At 39.1% G+C, this 23,488-nt stretch overlaps 1 protein-coding gene across 5 annotated transcripts in view; it reads right to left on the bottom strand.

Moving 5' to 3' along the window:
- Positions 1–1,404: 1,404 nt before the first annotated feature.
- LOC124802738 (acetylcholine receptor subunit alpha-L1-like) overlaps positions 1,405–23,488 on the bottom strand; it is a 188,969-nt gene continuing 166,885 nt past the window's right edge. For all 5 annotated transcript variants that reach the window (XM_047263718.1, XM_047263719.1, XM_047263721.1 and 2 more), the window contains one exon: positions 1,405–1,973. In XM_047263718.1, coding sequence (XP_047119674.1) covers positions 1,734–1,973 — 240 coding nt within the window. In that variant the 3' untranslated portion in view covers positions 1,405–1,733. The remainder of the gene's footprint in view (positions 1,974–23,488) is intronic.

The raw sequence follows: 23,488 nt of genomic DNA, 5'->3' as shown, positions 1-23,488 counted from the left end.
GTAGCTGCTGTTGTTTGAAAGACTGAAGTGGACTTGAGGAAACTTCTTCTGGACCTCAACCTTGTGGCTGCTTGAACTTTCCTATGTAATGAATGGTTTTCCTGATGACCTTGATTTTTTCTCTCCATGCTGGCAGCTGCTGTGTGATGAGTATCTGGTGGTGCTGTGCCTGCAGGCTGGAAGAGTTGTACAAATAGTATTGGTTTCAAACAGCTTGTAACAAGTCTATATGTTCTGTTTTGTACTTGTCAACTATGTGTGCATGGATAGATTTGCACCAGACTGGGTGCACATACCTTGCAGCACTGTAAGAAGTTGCCGGAGTTCCCAGGGTTTGTGGTCAAGATCTCCATGTACTACCAGTGATCTTGCAAAGGGTATTATTTCTGGTTTCTTCCTCCATTATCATATTCTCACAATGCTGCTTGTTCATCAGAATACCATCCAGAGTGACTCCCAGATGTTCAGGATGGGGGGTATTTACTAACTGAATCTCTTACCATGTGATGTTGGTTTGCAGTCAGCCAGATAAGCTTCAACACCCTCAAAAGATTTTCCTTGACTCACTAATGCCGTATCATCAGCACAAATGGAACTCCTTGTGTTTACTGGAGGGAATTGGTCGTTTTATAGGAGTTAAATAATATTGGTGGAAGAACACTTCCTTGTGGTGAACCATTTCTTTGACATCTCCAGTGACTAAGCTGATCTTGGAAGTTGCCATAAAATCTCCTGCTTTGAAATAAACGTTGAATAAGTTTGTTGAAAACTTAATCTTTGATTATCATGTAGAAAATGTACAATGACTGAGAGTGTCATAAGTAGCCAAAAGATCGATAAAAGCTACTCCTGTAATTCTCTGGTTTTAAAAGCCATCCTCAATAAGTTGCGTGACGTTTAGGACTGAGATGTACAGCTTTTCCTATGTTAGAACTGGCTCTGCAAGTGAGTAATACACATTTAACCTTTACAAAAAATTTGAAAAATATGGCCCATCTACTTCAGATTCACACTTCTTTTGCTATGTGCGATTTACTTTATCAGAAAAAGAAGTGCGCGCACACACACATGCACACACACACACACACACACACACACACACACACACACAAACATACACGCAAATTTCATTCACACAAGCAAGCACACTTCATGCGCGTGACTGCCATCTCCGCCAGCTCGGACCAGAATGCCAACTGTTCAGTAGTGCAGCAGCCACAAGTTTGATTTCTCCTGAATTTACTGTTGCATGAATGGCATGAAAGTTGCAGTATCTGGATGAGCAGAATTACCTGCATCCAAGCACAGATGTGAATGAAAGTGTGTAATCTTTCTTTCATGCCCTACCATCCATCTTGTAATATGTTCTAAATGCTTCATAATGAACTATTTTGGTCAAAGATGTTTTCAACATTCTGTTTCTATATATTGAATGAAACAGTCACAATAATACACAACACTGAATTTCAGAATTTGTTAAGTTAATGCAACAAACAAGTACCACTATTAGCAGTGAAATATATTCAAAGGGTGTTTGAAGGCAGGTGCTCATAGATACAAGTGAATAATTATGAATTTGAGAATGAAATTCAAAATGTTTGAGACACACTATCTCTGTAAACACACAGTTTAGATTTGTACTGGGTAAACTGTTTGTGAGAACTCATTTTCCCATAGCTGACACTGTCCACTGCATGACAAAATAGTCACATTACCGATGTGAAGATTCCACACTACACAGAGTACACTGTTGCAAGTATGATGAACAGTAGACAGTAGAGCAGAAAGCACAAGCGATCAATAGCTATTGCTAGAAGAATCCAGTTAACTTGATGGCGTCGATGTGAGGATGTACGTGTCAGAACACGTCGGCTGTCATCACCAATGCTCACATTGCCCCCGCTACTTGAGGCTTCAATACTGCTGTCTTCCATTCCTGAACAGCTCTCATGGCGGTCTTCTGCTGATGGTACCTGTGGATGTACAGTTGGGTATGAAATGTTAGTTACTAACTAGATTCTCTTACCTGTATTTTGCTTAGACATTATATCAATTACTTAATGGAATTTAGTACAACATAATGGATGAACAACAAAACAAGTTTGTTATCTTACATGTTCATAAGTTTTCATATCAGACCACATAGATGAGGACTGTCTGCAAAGAAGCCAAAACATTGGTAGTTTTAACTTACCATAACAAAATTATACAGCCAAGTAATTTTATTGAAAAAGTTCATTAAATGAGAGATTTGTTCTGCTTGCAGTGCTGTCAACAAAGAACAGTAGAATCAGTATGTCAGGCATGTGATGGACCACTACTAATCATTATAATTAGTGGGGAAGTTGCTCTTTTGCAATGACCACAATCATATTTCATACGAAATGACATGGATTGCTGCTCTATATCTGCAGCTAATTCCATACTCTGAAATCCACTGTGAAGTGCATGGCAGAAAGTAATTCTCTTTTTTGCACATACAGGGATAGGCAAAACAATGCAAACACCTATACTTACATGGGAATAGTTTTTTTAATAAGAGGTTGGACCCCAATTTGCCCATAATACAACTGCGATTTTTCTTGGAATACTGGCATATAGTGAATGTATAGTCTCCAGAGGAATGTTATGCCATTCTTCAATCAGAACCTCTTGGTCTGCACTCCAATACCGCCCACAAGGGGTCGATAATGTTCGAGTCAGGGTATGGTGCTGGCCAGGCAAGATGCTGCAGTTCAGTTGCTTGTTCCTCATACCACAATTGTGCTGTCCTAGCTGTGTGAATGGGTGCATTATCGTCCTGAAATGTGGCATCACTGTTGGGGTACAACATTTGAATTATGGTGTGCACTTTACCTAAAATGTTCACGTAATCATTGGTTGTAACATGGCCTTTAAGAGTAATGATGGGACCAGCAGAATACCAGGATAGGGCTGCCCACACCATCACACTTGCACCTCCATGCTTAACTGTTGGAATCAAGCAATCAGGATTGTAGGCTTCTTTTCTTGTTCTCCATCCATAAACTTGCCCATTATTGGAAATAACGAGAATGTTGTCTCGTCAGACTATATGATGTGTTTCCATTTATCAGCCATCCAGGATTTATACTCCTGACTACATGTTTTACACTTCTTTGTGTTGGTTGTCATCACTAATGGTTTTGGTATAGCAGCTCATCCATGAATATTTGCTTTATGGAGTTCTCGGCAGACAGTGTCAATATATAAGGGGTCTCAAAGATGGCTATTGAGCCCTGAAGTCACTTTTACTGCTGTAGTTTTGTGTTGATCAAACAATGGCTGAAATCTTTAACTGTGAAAGTCTTTTTGTTGTGCCTATCTGTGACTCAGTATCTCTGCTATGTGGTCAGTAACAACTTTCCTTCTTAAAATGTAGTTTTGTGTTGTTTTGACACAATTTGAGTTTGCATATTACAATCTCTGTCTTTTAGTTTTGATTGGTGCCAACTATTACGTTTACACAATGATGCTTTATGTAGGCTGTCATGACTGTTGAAACAGTTGCTCTTGAGACATTCAGTAAGTTAGCTGTCTTGGTTACTTATGCTCCAGCTAATCAGGCCCCTACAACTCTGTTAGGTCTTTCATTGCATGTTGTTCTCAGCCTCTGAATGCAAGTACAAAGTGTGCACTACTCGTAAACAACCTGCGCTGATGTCTAGTCCATACTAAACATGCACGGTCCAGCATGACATGTGCCTTACCTGTGTTGTAGACCGTCAAACACAACCATCTCATTAGTACCACTGTTCACATTATTTTGCCTATCCCCTGTATTTAGCCTCTTTCCAGTTCCATTTTCATATGGAGCACAAGAAGAATGGGTGCTTAAATACCACAGTGCATACTGCAATTAGTCCAATACTGTCTGTGTAGTCATTACGGGAGAAGTACATAGGAGGCTGCAGAATGTTGCTAGAGCACTGCCTCTATTAATATTTCTCCTTGAAAGTTTCTAAATATGATTTTTCAATGCAGTTGATGTCTCACTTCAAGCATCTTTCAGTTGTGGTTTTTCAGCATATTTTTAATGCTCTCTCTTGAGCCAAACGATCCTGTGACCATTCATACTGCTCTTCTTTGTAAGTGTCCAGTATCCCCTGATAGTTGTATCTGGTAGGGGTTCCACTCAATAGACTAGTATTCTAGCCTGGCACTATACTGTAGGATGAAAGGTTAGTGGCAAAGAAACCACTTAAAAGTTATTAGTGAGGAAATGTATTTGCAAGAGTGGTTTGATAAATGGTAAATTTCTCATACGAAGTTGCCTGTTTGGCATTTTCATATGAGGGGCTAGGCAGCTGTCTAGAATAAAACTGAATTGAATAAAATTCTTGTGCCTCAGACAACATTAAAAGAATCTTTGCTTTTTGATTAATTAATTGAAACATGTTTAAAGAAGCACAAAAGATGACGTGCACTTGACTGCTCACATGATATCACTGAATAGGAAAGCACTGAAAAACTTAATGTTGTGGTAATAGAAGGTCACAGAATAACGGTGACTCAACTGAATGAACACACTATATCTTGCACATAAAACTAGGTATGAAAAATCCACGTCAACAATTGCTGTCTTAAGAGTAAATCTTTTGACTGATGATATGCTTTAGTTTTTCCAGTGGACTTGCCAACTGATGTTATCATTTTGTTAAGATGTTGTCAACTCTGGTCTTTTGTGTGATTTCTGCATAATTATTGTGAAGTATTGTTGAAGCTGTGCTATTATTTATAGCTGTTTTACTTTCAATGTGCAATTTTGTTCTATGACTTTGCCAGCCTTGCAAATCCTTACAGCATTTTATATTTCAGCAAATGAGGTGACCAGCAAGGTCTTAATAAATTTCATGCAGGATATCACAAGAAATTCTTAATTTTATCAATTTTTACTGGATGTTAAGTTGTGGCTGTATCAAGATTTTGATAGTTGTTTGTCAGCTTCATTCACAATGTTCACCAATGCTAATAACATTATTATACCTATGGGGAGTTTCGAGAAATGGCCTCATGGAAGTCTGTAAGATTCACAGACAAGTTTTTCCTGATGTGAGTGTGATCAGTTGAAACACATAATGTGTATAATACTGTGACTAACATGAGTAAATATTGTGGAAACAGACAAATAACTTACAAAATAAATGCTAGAATTGAAACCTCCAGCCTCGTTTATAATGTTTTCTAAACTCCTTATTCCTTAAATGTCTTCATTAGCTATTATTCCAGGTTTTGTGCTCCTTGCATGACTGACGCCCTTTCCTATAATTTGGCTTGTTTACAAGAAGTCTTCAACAATAGCTGTAATATATACATTTTGTTTGTCCAGTGCTCACCAACAATTGTTGAAGAGCAACTTATAATTGGCATGTTGCTCAGATTAACTAAATTAAAATTTTTGTATCTGTCCTTAGGGGAAAATGTGTATTGCAGTGATTAAAAACTTCTCAACAGACTTCCTAAAAAACCTAAGTTTTGGTTTTTAGTTTATACAACTATTAGTATATTTATGCAATTACTCATTTTGTACACATTAGTGTTTACCAGATGTTGTTGTCAGTCTCAAGACTGATTTGGTTTAACTCTCTATTCTAGCCTATTTTATGCAAGTTGTTGTTGTCATTCTGAAGACTGGTTTGGTCTAACTCTCTATTCTAACCTATATTATACAAGTCTTTTCATATCTCCATAATTACTGCACCCTACATCCTTTTGAATGCCTTACTGTATTCAAACAACTACATTTACGTGACTACTCCGCACTTTACGCTTAAACGCTAGACGGAAGGTTCACCGAACGACTTTCAGACTGTTGCTTGAGCATTCCACTGTCCAGTCCCACGTGAGAAGAATTAACATCTAAATCTTTCCATGCAAGCTCTGAATTCTAGTATTTTATTACGAAGGTCATTTTTCCCAATGTAGGTGATTGAAATATCATGAAAAAATCTTGCCGCAATGTGAAACGTCTTTGTTTTAATGATTAACACCTCAACTCATGTATCATATTGATGAAACTCTGTCCCTTGTTTCACGTTAATACAAACTGAGCAGCCTTTCTCTAAACTTTTTTGATGTCCTCCATCAACCCTATATAGTAAGAAGACTGTACTGTGCATCCGTATTCCAGAAGAGGATGGATAAGCATAGTGCAGGCAGTCTCTTTAATAGATTCGTTCCATCTTCTAAGATTTATGCTGATAAAATGCAGATTTTGGTTTGCCTTCCCCACAACATTTCCTATGTTATGGTTCCAATATAAGTGCTTTGTAGTTGTTGTCCTCAAGTATTTAGTTGAATTGACAAACTTTAAATTATTATGGTTTGTTGTGAAACCTGAGATTCAACAGGTACTTTTTAGTACTCAACTGGAGGACTTCACACTTTTTATTGTTTGGGGTCAATTGCCACTTCTGCACCATTCAAATATCTTTTGTAAATTATTTTGCAGTTTTTTTTGCTCATCAGATGACTTTAGTAGGCAGTAAACAACACTATGAACTGCAAACAATCTAAGAGGACTGCTCAGATTCTCTCTTAAATCATTTATATAGATCAGGAACAGCAGAGATCCTATAACACTTCCCTTGAGGAGCACCAAATGTCAGTTGTATTTCAGTCAGTGACTTGCCATTGATCACTACCAGCTGTCAGCAAATCACGAATTCAGTTACCAAACTGAGGCAACACTCTATAGGCATGCAATTAGATTATAAGCCACTTGTGAGGAACACTGTTAATGTCTTCTGGAAATCTAGAACTATGCAATCAACTTGAGTACCCTGTCAATAACTCTCATTACTTCTGGTGAATAAAGAGCCACTTGTGTTTAACATGAATGATATTTTCTAAATTCATGCTGGCTACGAGTCAACAGATTATTTCTTCTGGGTATTTCATAATGTTAGAACACAATATATGCTCCAGAGTTTCATTGAAAATTGATGTGAGTGTTATGGGTCTATAGTTCAGCAAATTACTACTATGTCATTTCTAGTCTGTTGTTGTGGCCTGTGCAACATTCTAATCTTTAGGTAAGGATCTTCTTTTCAAGTGAGCAGTTTATATGATTGCCAAAAATTGAGATATTTCATGGACACACACCAAAAGGAATTTAATGGTGTGCAATCTTGTCTTTATTGTGTGACTTAACAACATTATGAAAAGGATAGTTGCTACTCACCATATAGCAGAGATGCTGTGTCGCAGATAGGCACAACAAAAAGACTGCCAGAAAGTGAGCTTTTGGCCAACACGGCCTTACACACACACACACACACACACACACACACACACACACACACAAAAAAAAAAAACCACAATCTCTGGTTGCTGTGGCTTCAGCAGTCAGAGACTGCAGTCATGTTTGTATGAGTTGTGCCCTTCTATGACTCAGCATCTTTGCTGTTATGGCGCAAAGTCAAGTGCTGGCACACCAGTTGGGAATGACAGGGAAGAGAAGTCTGTGAGAAGAAGTCAGTCAATCACATGCTGACTGGACCTTCCTCCAGAACGACAACATGATAGCAGTGGCCACCATGTGAAGAGGACATAAATGGCGCGACCAACTGGTGAAAGCCAGTTCAATAGCAGCTTCAAGATTAGCGACTTCAATAGCAGCGTAAACAATAGTCACTTCACTTGTACTCTTTACATAGCACAGACTTGGGATTGTCTATACTGAAGAAGATTGATCATTTTGCATGTCATCCTTTGCTTGCAACTCATCTGTGTGCTTGCCGAAGTTAAGTTTACTTTCACATTTACCTTTCTTATAAGGCCACACTTCAGACAATGTGCACCAAGCTGCTTAAACCATTCTATAAACAGGCGAACAGAATTAAGTCATGCCCTTGGTGGTATTCATGGCATGAACATCAAGATTTCCTGTCGAGACAAGCACAGTGTTAATCTTGTGGCATTAAATGTCACAATTTGTATGTTTGCAGTGGAACAAACATAAGAATTCTGCCCACTCACATAATTCTCGTCACAAGGCCCATGTAATCAATGCAGTGTATTCAAAGCCTTCTGCAGGCATTAGCAAAACTTACAAGCAGTCAGTTTCTTCAGTGCTATGACACTCCAACAAACTTTTTGTTCATTTGTATATTAGTGGGAAAATGTGAAATTTCAGTTGGACATGAGCACCTCTGTTAAATTTCTGAATCATAACACATATTAACTGTTAGGCTCTTCATGCCTGCCTAAAAGTAGCACACACCTGACGGCTTATAATGGACAAGACATTTTCGTTCTCAGAAAATGTACTTTGCCTGTCATGTATACTCGCATATGCGATCTGTGACTTTCACTGTGCTACAATTCTGTGACTGTGAGACCATATTTGGCCTTGATTCATTCGATTTATTTGGCTTTCAAATTCAGGACAATGTGTTGTCAGTGTCTGCATTCAATGCAAATGACAGTGTAGCTTGCTGAAAGAATTCCTTGAACTCTGTTCTGAAGGTTTAGTCAAGGCTAACAATTTTGTTGCACATATTACTATGAAAGACAATGCTCAGCTGAAATTTTGCAAGGCCAGAACTGTTCCCATAGCATTATGGGACAAGGTGCCTGTTGCAAGATAGCAGAGCTATTGCACCCATACAAGCTAGTCAAAGAGCAAGTCCACTGGTTTTGCTCCCCAAACCTTCAGGTCGCATTCACCTCTGTGTTGACTTTAAGTCTAGAGTCAACACACAAACTGTGATTGATACTTATCCAATGCCACCCACAGAGGACAGCAGACAGATTAGGCACTGGACACTGCTTTTCAAAAATTGATTTGTGCGATGCATATCTTCAAATACCATTAGATGAAGAATCTCAAAATGTGTGTTGTCAACACTCATTTGGGTCCTTCAGTCACATTTGTTAGCCATATGTGATCTGCCAGTTCCTTGCAATGTCACAGTATTGCAGCCAGTCTTACGGGGAAAGTGAACTATTATATTCGGTTCATATTGAAAGCTGCACAAATTGCAGCTTGTGTCAGAAGAATTTCCCCTTTGTTTGGACAAATGAGTACCAAGAAGCTTTTCAAAAACTTAAAGATGCATTTCTCAGTGATCAATGCTTGGTTCACTTTGATCCTGAGAGACCAGTTATGGTGCAAGTTGACACTTCCGCTTTTGAATCAGTGCAGTGCTTTCACACAGATTTGGTGATAAAGACAGGCCTGTTGTTTTCACATCAAAAGTGTTGTCCAGAGCTCATTGTAACTATTCACAAATAGAGAAAGAGGCATTGGCTACTATGTATGGTGTCACCAAATTCCACCACTATATGTGTGGCAGAAAATTCTACTTAGTTAAGTCCTTGTTTCATCCAATGAGGAGGGTTCCTGTACGAATTACCCAAAAATTGCAAAGATGGGCTTTGCTGTTGTCTCAAGTACAAGATTGTGTATCATCTGACAGCTCAACATGGTAATGTGGACGCACTTTCACATCTTCCGATTGACACTGATTCAGACTATGATGCTTCTGCTGCATCGTGTTGTTACACTGATGCATGTGAAGAGGACATAAATGGCACGACCAACTGGTGAAAGCCAGTTCAATAGCAGCTTCAAGATTAGCGACTTCAATAGCAGCGTAAACAATAGTCACTTCACTTGTACTCTTTACATAGCACAGACTTGGGATTGTCTATACTGAAGAAGATTGATCATTTTGCATGTCATCCTTTGCTTGCAACTCATCTGTGTGCTTGCCGAAGTTAAGTTTACTTTCACATTTACCTTTCTTATAAGGCCACACTTCAGACAATGTGCACCAAGCTGCTTAAACCATTCTATAAACAGGCGAACAGAATTAAGTCATGCCCTTGGTGGTATTCATGGCATGAACATCAAGATTTCCTGTCCAGACAAGTACAGTGTTAATCTTGTGGCATTAAATGTCACAATTTGTATGTTTGCAGTGGAACAAACATAAGAATTCTGCCCACTCACATAATTCTCGTCACAAGGCCCATGTAATCAATGCAGTGTATTCAAAGCCTTCTGCAGGCATTAGCAAAACTTACAAGCAGTCAGTTTCTTCAGTGCTATGACACTCCAACAAACTTTTTGTTCATTTGTATATTAGTGGGAAAATGTGAAATTTCAGTTGGACATGAGCACCTCTGTTAAATTTCTGAATCATAACACATATTAACTGTTAGGCTCTCCATGCCTGCCTAAAAGTAGCACACACCTGACGGCTTATAATGGACAAGACATTTTCGTTCTCAGAAAATGTACTTTGCCTGTCATGTATTACTCGCATATGCGATCTGTGACTTTCACTGTGCTACAATTCTGTGACTGTGAGACCATATTTGGCCTTGATTCATTCGATTTATTTGGCTTTCAAATTCAGGACAATGTGTTGTCAGTGTCTGCATTCAATGCAAATGACAGTGTAGCTTGCTGAAAGAATTCCTTGAACTCTGTTCTGAAGGTTTAGTCAAGGCTAACAATTTTGTTGCACATATTACTATGAAAGACAATGCTCAGCTGAAATTTTGCAAGGCCAGAACTGTTCCCATAGCATTATGGGACAAGGTGCCTGTTGCAAGATAGCGGAGCTATTGCACCCATACAAGCTAGTCAAAGAGCAAGTCCACTGGTTTTGCTCCCCAAACCTTCAGGTCGCATTCACCTCTGTGTTGACTTTAAGTCTAGATTCAACACACAAACTGTGATTGATACTTATCCAATGCCACCCACAGAGGACAGCAGACAGATTAGGCACTGGACACTGCTTTTCAAAAATTGATTTGTGCGATGCATATCTTCAAATACCATTAGATGAAGAATCTCAAAATGTGTGTTGTCAACACTCATTCGGGTCCTTCAGTCACATTTGTTAGCCATATGTGATCTGCCAGTTCCTTGCAATGTCACAGTATTGCAGCCAGTCTTACGGGGAAAGTGAACTATTATATTCGGTTCATATTGAAAGCTGCACAAATTGCAGCTTGTGTCAGAAGAATTTCCCCTTTGTTTGGACAAATGAGTACCAAGAAGCTTTTCAAAAACTTAAAGATGCATTTCTCAGTGATCAATGCTTGGTCCACTTTGATCCTGAGAGACCAGTTATGGTGCAAGTTGACACTTCCGCTTTTGAATCAGTGCAGTGCTTTCACACAGATTTGGTGATAAAGACAGGCCTGTTGTTTTCACATCAAAAGTGTTGTCCAGAGCTCATTGTAACTATTCACAAATAGAGAAAGAGGCATTGGCTACTATGTATGGTGTCACCAAATTCCACCACTATATGTGTGGCAGAAAATTCTACTTAGTTAAATCCTTGTTTCATCCAATGAGGAGGGTTCCTGTACGAATTACCCAAAAATTGCAAAGATGGGCTTTGCTGTTGTCTCAATACAAGTACAAGATTGTGTATCATCTGACAGCTCAACATGGTAATGTGGACGCACTTTCACATCTTCCGATTGACACTGATTCAGACTATGATGCTTCTGCTGCATCGTGTTGTTACACTGATGCTCAGGGTTCTGAATTGCTTCAATCTCTTCCTCTAAACTATAGGAAAATTGCACAGGCCACGGAAGCTAGTTGAGATTTGAACATTTTGCTACAATACATTCACACATATTGGCCTCGCTCATCACATAGCATAAAGAAATCAGTAGTGCACCGATGCTTTGCATGTCAGCATAGCCTCACTATACAGCAAGGTTTGATTCTTGTTCAAAATAACAGTGGACAGTCAGGTGTGTTGGTCCCCAAAGCTTTGCAAAACGAAGTGTTGCAATTATTTCACCATGGATGCTGGGGGATTGTTCATATGAAACAATTAGCGTGTCAACACTGTACTTGGCAGGGTATAGACACCCAAACAGAACAGATGACATCACAGTCGCACACATGTGTGGAAAATCAGTCTGATCCACCACTAAAATTCTCTGCTTGGCCTAAGTCGGAATCACAATGGCAACGTGTGCACATAGACTTTGTGAGATCTTTTTGGAACACTTGTTGGTTGATTGTGGTAGACTCTTATAGCAAGTTTCCTTTTGCTGTGTCAGTTAATTCGACAATGTCATGTAGCACAGTTCAGGTGTTGTCTTGTTTTTTTGCCTCAATGGTTTGCATGAAGTCACAGTGTCGGACAACGGTCTTCAGTTCACATCACATGAATCTGAAACATTTTGTGAACACAATGGCATACAGCATCTAACTAGTGCAATTTGTATGTTTGCAGTGGAACAAACATAAGAATTCTGCCCACTCACATAATTCTCATCACAAGGCAGCAAAGTAGAATGTTTTGTCAGAACCTTCAAACAGAAGATGACCAAACTTCACCACATACACCAGGGATCAAGCATTGCAACTGTTTCTCACCTCCTGTTGTTCGCATCCATGAGATGGACCATTGCCGGTGGAACTGCTTCATGGCCGATGCCATCGGACACCGCTTCACTTGCCCCAACCTCCTTAGCATACGGTGCTGAAGGAAGACTGCAAGTATCACTTCGTGCCGCATGGTGTTGTGATTTTCAGGGTTTTTAGTGACAGCAGATGGTTGGCGTGAGGCGAGATTCTTTGTTGACTTGGCGCACGCATGTATCTCATTTCAGGCCCAGACAGATTGCAGTGCCGAAATCACAAAAAAATTTGCCACTGTCATGTGCATGGTGATCCTTCTGTATCTCTTCCCCCAGATTCATGGAGCCTGAGGACAGTCCGGCCACAGCAACCACCAGAGGGTGACATCATGCCACTGCAGGATGACCCCATGGAGACGGAGCCTTCAACTCCTCCGCCTCCTCTCATCCTACCGATGGAGCTGGACCCGCCCATGCCGCAGCAACTGACACCTTCTACATATGAGTATGGTCCTCAGGAGGTGGACGCGCACCCTTCTAGGCATTTTATGGGGACATTTCCACCAGAGCGAAGGCTGGATGGCAGGGTATGACTGGAAATCTGACGTCCCCTGCAGTCACAGCTTCCAGTCCATCAGAGCCTCCACACTCCTGCCTCTGCTCCTGTTGTCAAGCTCCATCTATGATGATGGTCTGTCACTTTGGGGAGGAGGAATGTTATGGCATAAAGTCAAGCACCAGCATGCCAATCAGGAATGACAGGGATGAGAAGGCTGTAAGAAGAAGTCAGCCAATCGCACACTAATGGGATCTCTCTCCAGGACGACAATGCAACAGAAGTGGCCCCTGTGTGAAGAGGACATAAGTGTCGCAACCAACTGGTGACAGCCAGTTCAATTGCAGCTTCAAGATTTAGAAACTTCAATAGCAGCAATAACGATAGTCACTTCGCTTGAACTCTCTATGTAGCACAAATTTGGGGTTGTCCATACTGAAGAAGACTGCTTATTTTGTATGTTGCCTTTTGCATGTGACATACCTCTGTAATTGCCAAAGTTAAGTATTTTAAATTTCTTTTTGTAACAAAACTCATTAATATTACTTGTTTAATTTTTTGTCTAGTCATCTGAGTATGCAGGCTTCCTAGATGCCACATTTGCTATATGATGACTAGCAACCATCCTTTTCATAATATTGTTACATTCCATCATGGATTTTCCATTTTGTGATTTAAGTTGCTTTGCTGCACAGAAGGGTATCTATTCCCAAGTTATCAATGTTGGCAGCAGATCTTCATTCAAATTCAACAATATTTGCTGCATCTTCTATGGCCTGGGGCTACAATTTTTGCACCGCACTCTTCCCACAGTCACAAAATTAAACTTCCCTTGATACCTCACTGTGTGTCCTAGCGATCTATTACTTCCTTTAATCAAGTTGTGCCATAAAGGCCTTTCCTTCCAGATTGATTCAGTGCCTCTTCACAGGTTACTCAGTCTACCCACCATTCTTCTTAGCAGAACATTGCAGAAGCTTCTATTCTTCATGTCTGTACTGTTTACTTTCACATTTACCTTTCGTATAAGGCTACACTTCAGACAAATACTTCTTAGAAAAGACTTCCCACCCCTCAAACACACAATTGATGTTAACATATTTCTCTTTCTCAGGTAGGCATTTCTTCCTATTATGAGTTTTACAAATTATGGTTCATAGGTATTCCAAGGAGACTGCAACAGAATTGTGTGCTGCCTTTTTGAAGGCAGCTAGGAAGGCTCTTTTGACCCTGACAGTACATCACTGCCTCTACACAGTAAATTTGCCCTCTAGGTATCCATTATGAACAACAATACTGTACAAACTTTCCAGCATCAGGGTGTTCAAATCAGGTGGACAAGATAACACACAGAATGGAATGTAAATCAACAGCATTGGGATACCTACATTAGCAAATGCAGAATTTGTCTGATCCCTAATGATCATCATAGAAGCGTTAGGAGGAGGTCACATACCAATGCATATCTGAACTATGCAGTCACCAACAGTATATTTTGAGTTCACAGATATGCAAAGATGGGCACATTTAAACAGTCTATTTTTTATGTTGGTGTTTATTTTATTCTTATTTCATAGTATAGCTATTTTTTTATAATTTAAGTGCACACACATTTTCAGAAACGCAGATGAAGCAAGTTTTTTTTAACAGTTCATTCAAGCCTTAAAGCTACATCTGAATAACATTACACAATTAGAAGACAGCTTGAAGAAAGACAAACTTGAGTTTACAGCATTTGTAGATTCAGGGATAGCTGGAATACACTCTTTAAAATTTCTGAATATAGCAGGGGTAAAATACATTGAATGACAGTTTGTTTAGGCATTGTGCAGAAATCAGGCTGCAGCTATAAGCGTTAAAGGAAATAAAAGGAAAGCAATGGTTGCAAAGGAGCAAGAGCACTCACAGGATAGTTTGTAAGGGGAGGAGCAGGGGGAAACCTGGGGGTATAGGGTATGGAGTGGTTTTAATACTTCAGAAGATAAATGGCAACTTGTAAGGAGCTATAAAAATATAAGAAGCAATAAAAAGGTTCCAGTTGCGACCTAAGTAATGCTGACATTTAAATAATATCTTTTTGAAAGAAAAATGCCTGACTACATTATATATTTTTTTTTCCTTCCTTAAGAGCTAGGGGTTGGAGGGTCTCGATCCCCCTTGCTCCCAGGCATGGATGCCCTTGGAAGGAACTGAAACAGGATAGTAGACAATCCCAACTGTTATTCAATCTGTGCATTAAGCAAGCATTACAGGAAACCAATGAGAAATTTGAGGTTTTCCAATGACATTGTAATTCTACCAAAGACAGCAAATGACTTGGAAGAGCAGTTGAATGGAATAGATAATGTCTTGAAAGGAGGTTATAAGATGAAGATCAAAAAAAGTAAAACAGGGGTAATGGAATGTAGACAGATTAGGTGATGTGGAGGGAAGTACACTGGGAAATGAGACACTCACTAAAAACACTAGCTGAACATTGTTATCTGGGCAGCAAAATAACTGATTATGCCCAAAGTAGAGATGATACAAGATGCAAATCTGTGTGTGTGTGTGTGTGTGTGTTTTGCTCCTGTGCCTGTGACCGTGTGTGTGTGTGTGTGTGTGTGTGTGTGTGTGTGTGTGTGTGTGTGTGTGTGTGTTGTCTATTTCCAATGAATGCCTTTTTGGCCGAAAGCTTACTTGCCAACAGTCTTTTTGTTGTACCCATCTGTGACTCAGCATCTCCACTATATGGTGAAAAGCAAAGACCCTTTTCATAACATTGACTTATTTCATCCTGGATTTTTCATTGCTTAATATAAATTTAAGTGTCAGAAAGTGTTTTCTGGTTGTATTTGTCTGGAGTGCAGCCTTACCTTTTTATTATTTACTCAGTCCACCCAGCTAATTTTCAGCATTCTACTGTGGCACTGTATTTCAAAAACTTCTATCCTGGTCTTAGCTGAACTGATTACCATCCACTTTTCAGTTCCTTACAAGAGTATATGCATGGTCAACTGTTCTTCTACACTTGAGCTATTGTTGTTCTATAGAATCTTGCACAGACGTAAGTGTTTTGTGTTCCTCTCTGAGATGTAACACAACTGCCTCTTTATCTGATTGAATACTTTCTCGTCTTCAGTCTGAAGACTGATTCGTTGCAGCTCTCCAAGCCACTCCATCCTGTGCAAGCCTCTTCATCTCCAAATCACTGACATGTACAACCATTTGAACCTGCTTATGTATGCATCCTTTTGTCTCCCTCTACAAATTAGTGATTGCTTTCTGTCTCTGGGTATACCCTATTAATCAAGCCTTTCTTCTAGTCAAGTTGTGCCAAAAATTTCTTATTCCCCAATTCGACTGAGTACCTACTTGATCTACCCACTTAATCTTCAGCATTCTTCTGTAGCACCATATTTCAAAAGCTTCTGTTCTCTTCTTGTCTAAACTGCCTATCATCCACTTTTCGCTTCTGTACAAGGCTACATTCCTAACATCTAAATTTATGTGAGGTGTTAATAAATTCCTCTTTTCCATAAATATGTTTTGTGCTGAAGCCAGTCTCTACTTTGACCATCATTATTTATTTTGCTGGCCAAACAGCAAAACTCATCAAGTGCCTTTAATGGCTAATTTTGTAATCTAATTCATTGCCTAATTTAATTCAACAACATTATCTTACCCTAGTTATACTTTTGTTCATCTTACAATGTTTTTTCAAAACACTATCCTCTCTGTTCAACAAATCTTTCAAGTCATTTACTGTCTCTGATAGAGATATAATGTTGCTGGCAAACCTTAAGAATTTTATTTACTTTTCCTGAAAATTGATTAGCTTTCCAAATTTCTCATTGGTCTTCTGTATGCTTGCTGAATACACAGACAAAAAATATTGGGGAAAGTCTACAACCTTGCCTCACTCCCTTTCATGTCCTTTGCCTCTTATAACTATTCTGGCTTCTGCACAAGTTCTAATAAACTTTTACTCCCTGTATTTTATTGCTGCTACCTTCAGAATTTAGGAGAGTTTATTCCAGAGAACATTGTCAAAAGCTTTCTTTAAATCGAGAAATGTTACAAATGTAGGTTTGTCTTCATTCATCTTACTGTCTAAGATAAGACATAAGATCAGTATGACCTTATGTGTTGCTACACTTCCCTGGGACCCAAACTGTTCTGCCCTGGCTCATCTTCTACCAGTTTTTATTCAATCTTCTTGAAACAATTCATAACAATATTTTGCAAACGTGACTTATTACACTGATGGTCTGGTAGTATTAACACTTGTTGGCATGTGCCTTCTTTGGAATTGGAATTATTATATTCTTCCTGAAATCTGAGGGTATCTTGCAGGTCTTGTATATGTCTTGCATGCCTGTTGAAATAATTTTGTCTTAGCAGGCTTCCCCAAGGATCTCAACAATTCCGTGGGTGTGTTGTTTATTCCATGGGCCTTGTTTTTGTTAGATCTTTAAATGCTCGGACAAATTCTTCTTGCAGTATCATACCTCCCATCTCATCTTCACCTATTTCCTCTTCTCTTTCTATAAAACTGTCCTCACATTTGTAACACTTATATAAATCTTTTAAGTATCACTTCCCTTTTCAGCTTTCTGTACTTTGTTTAGTACTGGTTTGTCATTTGAACTCTTGATTTTTGTACAGCTGCTTCCCTTTTCTCTGAATGTCTCCTTAATTTTCCTGTAGATGGCATTTATTTTACCCTTAGACATGCATGTTTCTACAGTTTTGCAGTTGTTGCCTTGCCATTCCTGTTTTGCCATTTTGCAGTACTCATCAATCTCAGTTTTCAGACATCTGTATTCCCCACTAGTCTGCCTTCCTTAGTTGAGCGATCAGCATAGGTGGCTGCCTTGCAGAGGACTGGGGTTCGATTCTTGGTGTTGCCAACAATTTTTTTCTTGGTGGAAAGACTGGTGCAATGTACACTCAACCTCATGATGACAACTGAGGAGCTACTTGAATGAGAGGTAGCGGCTCTACAGCCTGGAAAGTTGGCAAAACTCCATACTGTATCAGAATGATGGCACAAGGCAGAAGATGAGACAGTGGCCAGTCAATGTCCCTTGAGCCTTCCTCGTCTGGACAAGGAGCTCATGTTCCCTTTAGTCTTCTTCAGTTGCTGCATTTCTATATGATTTTCTTTCATTAGTTAGACTCAATATCTCTTGAATTATCCAAGGATTTCTATTGGGCTTTGTCTTTTTGTCTATTTGATCTTCTTCTGTCTTCACTATTTCATCTCTCAAGATGACCACTTGGTCTTCTGTTGTATTCATTATACTTTTTTGAGTCAATCATTACCTAATGCTCCCTTTGAAAGTCTGAGAAATATTTGATTCTTTTAACTTATCCAGGACCCATGTCCTTAATTTCATACCTTCCTGGAGTTTCTTCAGTTTAAATTTTCAGTTCATAACCAATAAATTATGGTCAGAATCCACATCTGCTCCTGGATACGGTCTACAGTTTAAAATCTTTCAAGATCTGGGTCTTAACATTATGTAAGTTCTTTCAATCTCTTTATCTACTGTGGAGCTAGATGGCATATAAATTTGTACTACTGTGATGAGTGTCAGCTTTGTGTCTGCCTTGGCTACAGTAATGCTTCTACTATGCTGTGCATAGAAGCTTACCACAATTCCTATCTTGTATTCATCTGACCAGAAGTCCTGTTCTCCCTGCCAATGCACTTCATTAATTCCTGCTATATCCTTATTACACCATTCCAGGTATGTTTTTAAATTCTCTAGCCCATTTATCCAACCAAACAATGTAACATTCCAGCATCATTCTGAGTATTCCCTGCCCAGAGATCTGAATGGAGAAGTATTTTGTCTCTGTCTTACATTACCCTCGAAGATGCCATCATCATTTAAGTGTGCTGTAGAGCATGCATGCTCCCAGGAAAAATAATGGCTGTAGTTTCCCCTTGCTTTTAGCTATTCACAGATTTAGTGCAGCAAGCCCATGTTGGATAATGTTACAAGACTAGATCAATCAATCATCTGGACTGTTGTGCCTGATACTACTGAAATCTTACTGCTCCTCTTCAGGAATTATAAGTTAGTGTGGCCTCTCCACAGTGGCTGCAGTTTCAGCTATCTGAGTTGTTGGGGTACACCAGCTATCCCACCTCATCAAGGTCCATGATTCATGAGGGAGAGTGGGGTCTGTTTAGAACATTTAATCTTCTAAACATATAAATCTGTCTTCTGGTTTTAGCTGCCCCTTGTAGTTTAATCATTGGTGATATAACATGACCACTGACAGCAGTTTCACTATTGTCATCCTTGAAGAGGTCAGGTCGGTTTGTTGCCATTAGGTCCAATATATTTTGATCATGTGGGTGTAACTATTTATTCTAGGTAGTTTTCAGAGAAGATTTAGGAATTTTTGCAGATTGTCTTATCACGCCCACCACCGATGGAATTAATTATCCCAATTGATTGTTGGATGATTAAAGTCTCTGAGAGCATTACTAAGGGATATTTATATAGTGAATTGAGGTTTTCTTTAAAGTTTTCAGTTGTGTTGGGACTGAGTCTGCCAGGGGAGAGAAAGTCTTGCATAAATAATTTTGCTTGTGGTTTCAGTTTCTGTTTTGGTGGATTTAATTTTCTCATGTCCTGTGAATACCACAGCATCTCCATTTCCCGTAGGCATATCCAATCAGTGTATTTCTATTTACCACAAAAATTTGACTGCTGTCGATTACAGGTTTTAGCCAGCTTTCTGTAAGTGGTATTATGAGTTCCACTGCTTTATAGGACTGTTTCAGACTCTGTGGCTTTGTTGCAAAAGCTTCAGGAATTGATCACTAGGATTTTCATCATTTCATCTGTGAGGGCCATTTCTTTAAATGTTTCAGGGTTCCTACAGCTCTTCTTATCTGGAATGTGAAACGTAGCAAGTTTGGACCACTCCACCTGTGAGTGTAGTTTCAGCTCTCTGAGACTGCAGATGTGTGTGCAAGTTGCGCTTGTGCATGTGTGTGTGTGTGCGTGCGTGTGTGTGTGTGTGTGTGTGTGTGTGTGTGTGTGTGTGTGTGTGTGTGTGTGTGTGTACTGCTGACAAAAGCTTTAATAGGAGAAAGCTATGATTGTGTGAATCTTTTTATTGCACCTATCGCAGCTCAGCATCTCCGCTATATGGTGAGTAGCAACTTTCCTTCTCTCATATTGTTACATTCCACCCATATTGTTGTACCCCTATTGATAATTATATTTTCCCTTTTATATTTCTACTGTGTCTGATGGATCATGCTGTGTGTATATTACATATATTCAGAACAGCCACAATACTGTACATGAATATCTCTCATTAATTTTTTTACAGTTGATAATTTTCAACCTGCTGGTTTCGGTGATATATTTAGTTCTGTTTAAAGCTGTGTTCAATAAAAGTAATGCATAACTGAAATTACTATAACAGCATTTACTGGAGATATTCGAATGAGCATATCATTAGTTTTGAGAGGACTAGTTCACTCAGTAGAAGTCCTCAATCCATGTTTTCCAGTAACTATCTTTGTGTGTCCAAAAACTAACTAACTTATAATTGTAATTAAAGTTTGGACATACCCAAATTTATTTTTGCTTTTGAGCAATTATATTTGCTATATGCTTCAGTATTCAGTTAAGTCATTAGTGAAGAATTAGTATAAAGTTACATAGTTTCAAACATGGAAACTGTACTTGTAGATAGATAATTCACAGCAGAGGCATGGAAAATAGTTCTGTAATTTTTTTACTTTGTAACTAACCATATATTATGTAAACTAAGTTATTTTTGGAACATATATCTCATATGCAAAAGTAAATTCTTACCTTACACTTTTATAAATTAATTTGTATATACTGAAGCCATAATACATCATTTCACCTATCGACAAATATTCACCCCCTCCCAGAAAACCTGCAGTTTTGGCTTGGAAATTGTGGTGGCAACATCATTTAGTACCATGTGTTGTAATTTGTTCATGTCTCTGTGTCAGTCTGTGAAGTAACCACCTGGATAACATCTCAATGAAAGTTCATGGCTCGGATTATGCAAAGTGTATCAAAGTTTGTACTTAGCAGCCATCAGTTTAATTTATCTGTGAGAGTTTGTAGCCACTCATATCATGTTATATAGTGAAATGTATTAAAGTCAGTCTGCCATCAGGACTGTTTCAGTTCACATCTATGTGTCCTTCAGTATCTTTGTGAACTTCTTTGATTGAGACAGACAAGAACTATGTTTTATTAGTTTGCATTTTGTAATTTTGTTACCGCCCTGTGCCACAATTTTTTTTATAGTGACTATGTTTATATGAACTATGGTTTGTGGAAGAATGAGGTCTATGATATGTATTGTCACTGATTGTATGGACTGCACTGATTTTTGTGATTTATGAAGAGAAGAGTTAAGAGGCTGGTCACAGTTCAGAAAATCAATTTAAATTTAGTAAATGTTTGAACAAGTGAAACTAAAAACAATGGTGTAGTGTCCATTATTGTTTAACACCATTCAATACCCATAAAGTTTTCAGTTTTGAGGTGACAATCTTGTGGTATTACTGAGAAGAAGAGGCTACAACTAGGTTAGTACCAATATAAATGGATGGAGAGTCATGTAAACTAAGGATAAAAAACAAAAAATATTCAAAACCCTATGGTGTGAGTCACAGGATCCTTGAATTCTCTGGATCAAGCCTTCTACTTGGCTCAGAACCAGAGAGTCTGAATCAGTTCTGGAGCAGTGCTATATTAACGACTAACACCAAATACCATAAATGATCATCATCATCATCATCATCATCATCATCATCTTCTCAGCCTCTTCCCACATCAGGTGGGGTTGGTGTTGCTCCAAATACCATTAATGATAATCTATATATATTTAAAAGACTGCTAATAAACATATTAGTTAGTATAAGAGCACCTACTTCAGAAAAAAATACTACTGCTTTACTACTGGTTTTCCAATTACCTTGTATGTTTATTACATTTATATAATCATAAAATACTGATCTATGGAAAATATTTAGCTATGTACCCCAAGACTGAAAGTATCTTGTTCTGACAAAGGCCTTGTTGGCTGAAAGCTTATTTTGTGACAGTCTTTTTGATGGGAATAATAGTTACACAAGAGGGAATTCAAAAGTAACTAGAAGAAGTATTATAGGAAAGTTCTGGCAGTTGTACAATGTGGACTACTACTGTTAACAGTTAATAGACTGAGGGATGAAGTGTGATTTTATAATGGAGAGAATATACCTGACAGTATTCTTCTCAAATGAAAGCGTGGTGACTATCGCACACGTCAATCGCAGCCGATACATAAAATTCGCGCCAAGCACAGAGATTATTCTCCACAGTTCGCATGGGAGTCACAGAGAAGAGAGCCGTCGACTGTGATTCTCATACCTACCTGTTTACTCTTTGTTGTTGATTCTCTTTTATGTATTCTCTTACTTGGCAACCTGTTATATGTGAAAGAAATAAAAAAGAAACTTGAGTTCAGACTCCGTTAGTTTCCGATTTCTAACTGTGTTTGCTTGGGTACACACCTACTTACGCAACATTGGTGACCCTGACTGCAAAACAAACAGCAGATACAGAAATGGACACACCAGCAGTATCAAGACTAGTGGTTCGCTTACCACTCTTTTGGCCACACAACTCAACGCTGTGGTTCGCACAGGTAGAAGTGAGATTCACTTAAGCGGGAATAACTGCAGAAACAACTATGTTTTCCATTGTAGTAAGCCAACTCGATCATTGTTACACAAGTGAAGTTCAGGATATCATAACAGCTCCTCCGACAGAGAATGCATATGAACGGTTAAAGACTTAACTGATACGACGCTTAGCCATTTCTCAAGAAGATAGAATCCAGCAAGTATTGACGCAAGAAGAAATTGGTGACTGGAAACCTTCGCAGTTCCTGCGCCATCTCCACAGCAAGTTGGACCCCAGTACGATTCCAGACAGCTTTCTGCGTACCCTGTGGAGTTCCCGCCTGCCACTGCAGGTAAAAGCAGTTATCGCCACGCAGAACGAGACGTTACTGGACGCGGTAGCAGAACTCGCCGACCGCATACTGGAAGCGATCATGCTGAACACACAGGTCAGTGTTGTAGACATACCTGTCAACGTAGCAGCTGCATCTACTACGGTGTCTCGGGCGGATCACGATGCACTAACCACCATAGGAATTTCACAGTAGCAGATGTCACAGAAGCAACACTAGGAGCTGATTTCTTATCACACATCAGACTTTTGCCAGACTTGGCCAATGCTCGCCTGATAGACAGTCTCACCAACCTATCAACGGCTTGTTATTATCGTGACACAGATTGTACCAGTATTAAGTTAATTCAAATTGCAGATGGAGAGTACTGCGCAATCCTAGCTGATCTTCCTGAATTAATGAAACCACCAGGAGCACCACAGAAAGTGTTGCATGATACAGTACACTACATAAAGCGGAATTCGAGCTAATGCTTAAACAAGGAATTATATGCCCGTCATACAGTCCATGGGCGTCAGCCTTACACCTCGTACCAAAAAAAAGGTGGAG

This window comes from Schistocerca piceifrons, chromosome 6, assembly GCF_021461385.2.
Source record: "Schistocerca piceifrons isolate TAMUIC-IGC-003096 chromosome 6, iqSchPice1.1, whole genome shotgun sequence".
Classification (NCBI taxonomy): Eukaryota; Metazoa; Arthropoda; class Insecta; order Orthoptera; family Acrididae; genus Schistocerca; species Schistocerca piceifrons.
The sequence above is the reverse complement of the archived record's forward strand: the minus strand, read 5'-3'. Positions and strand labels throughout refer to the sequence as shown.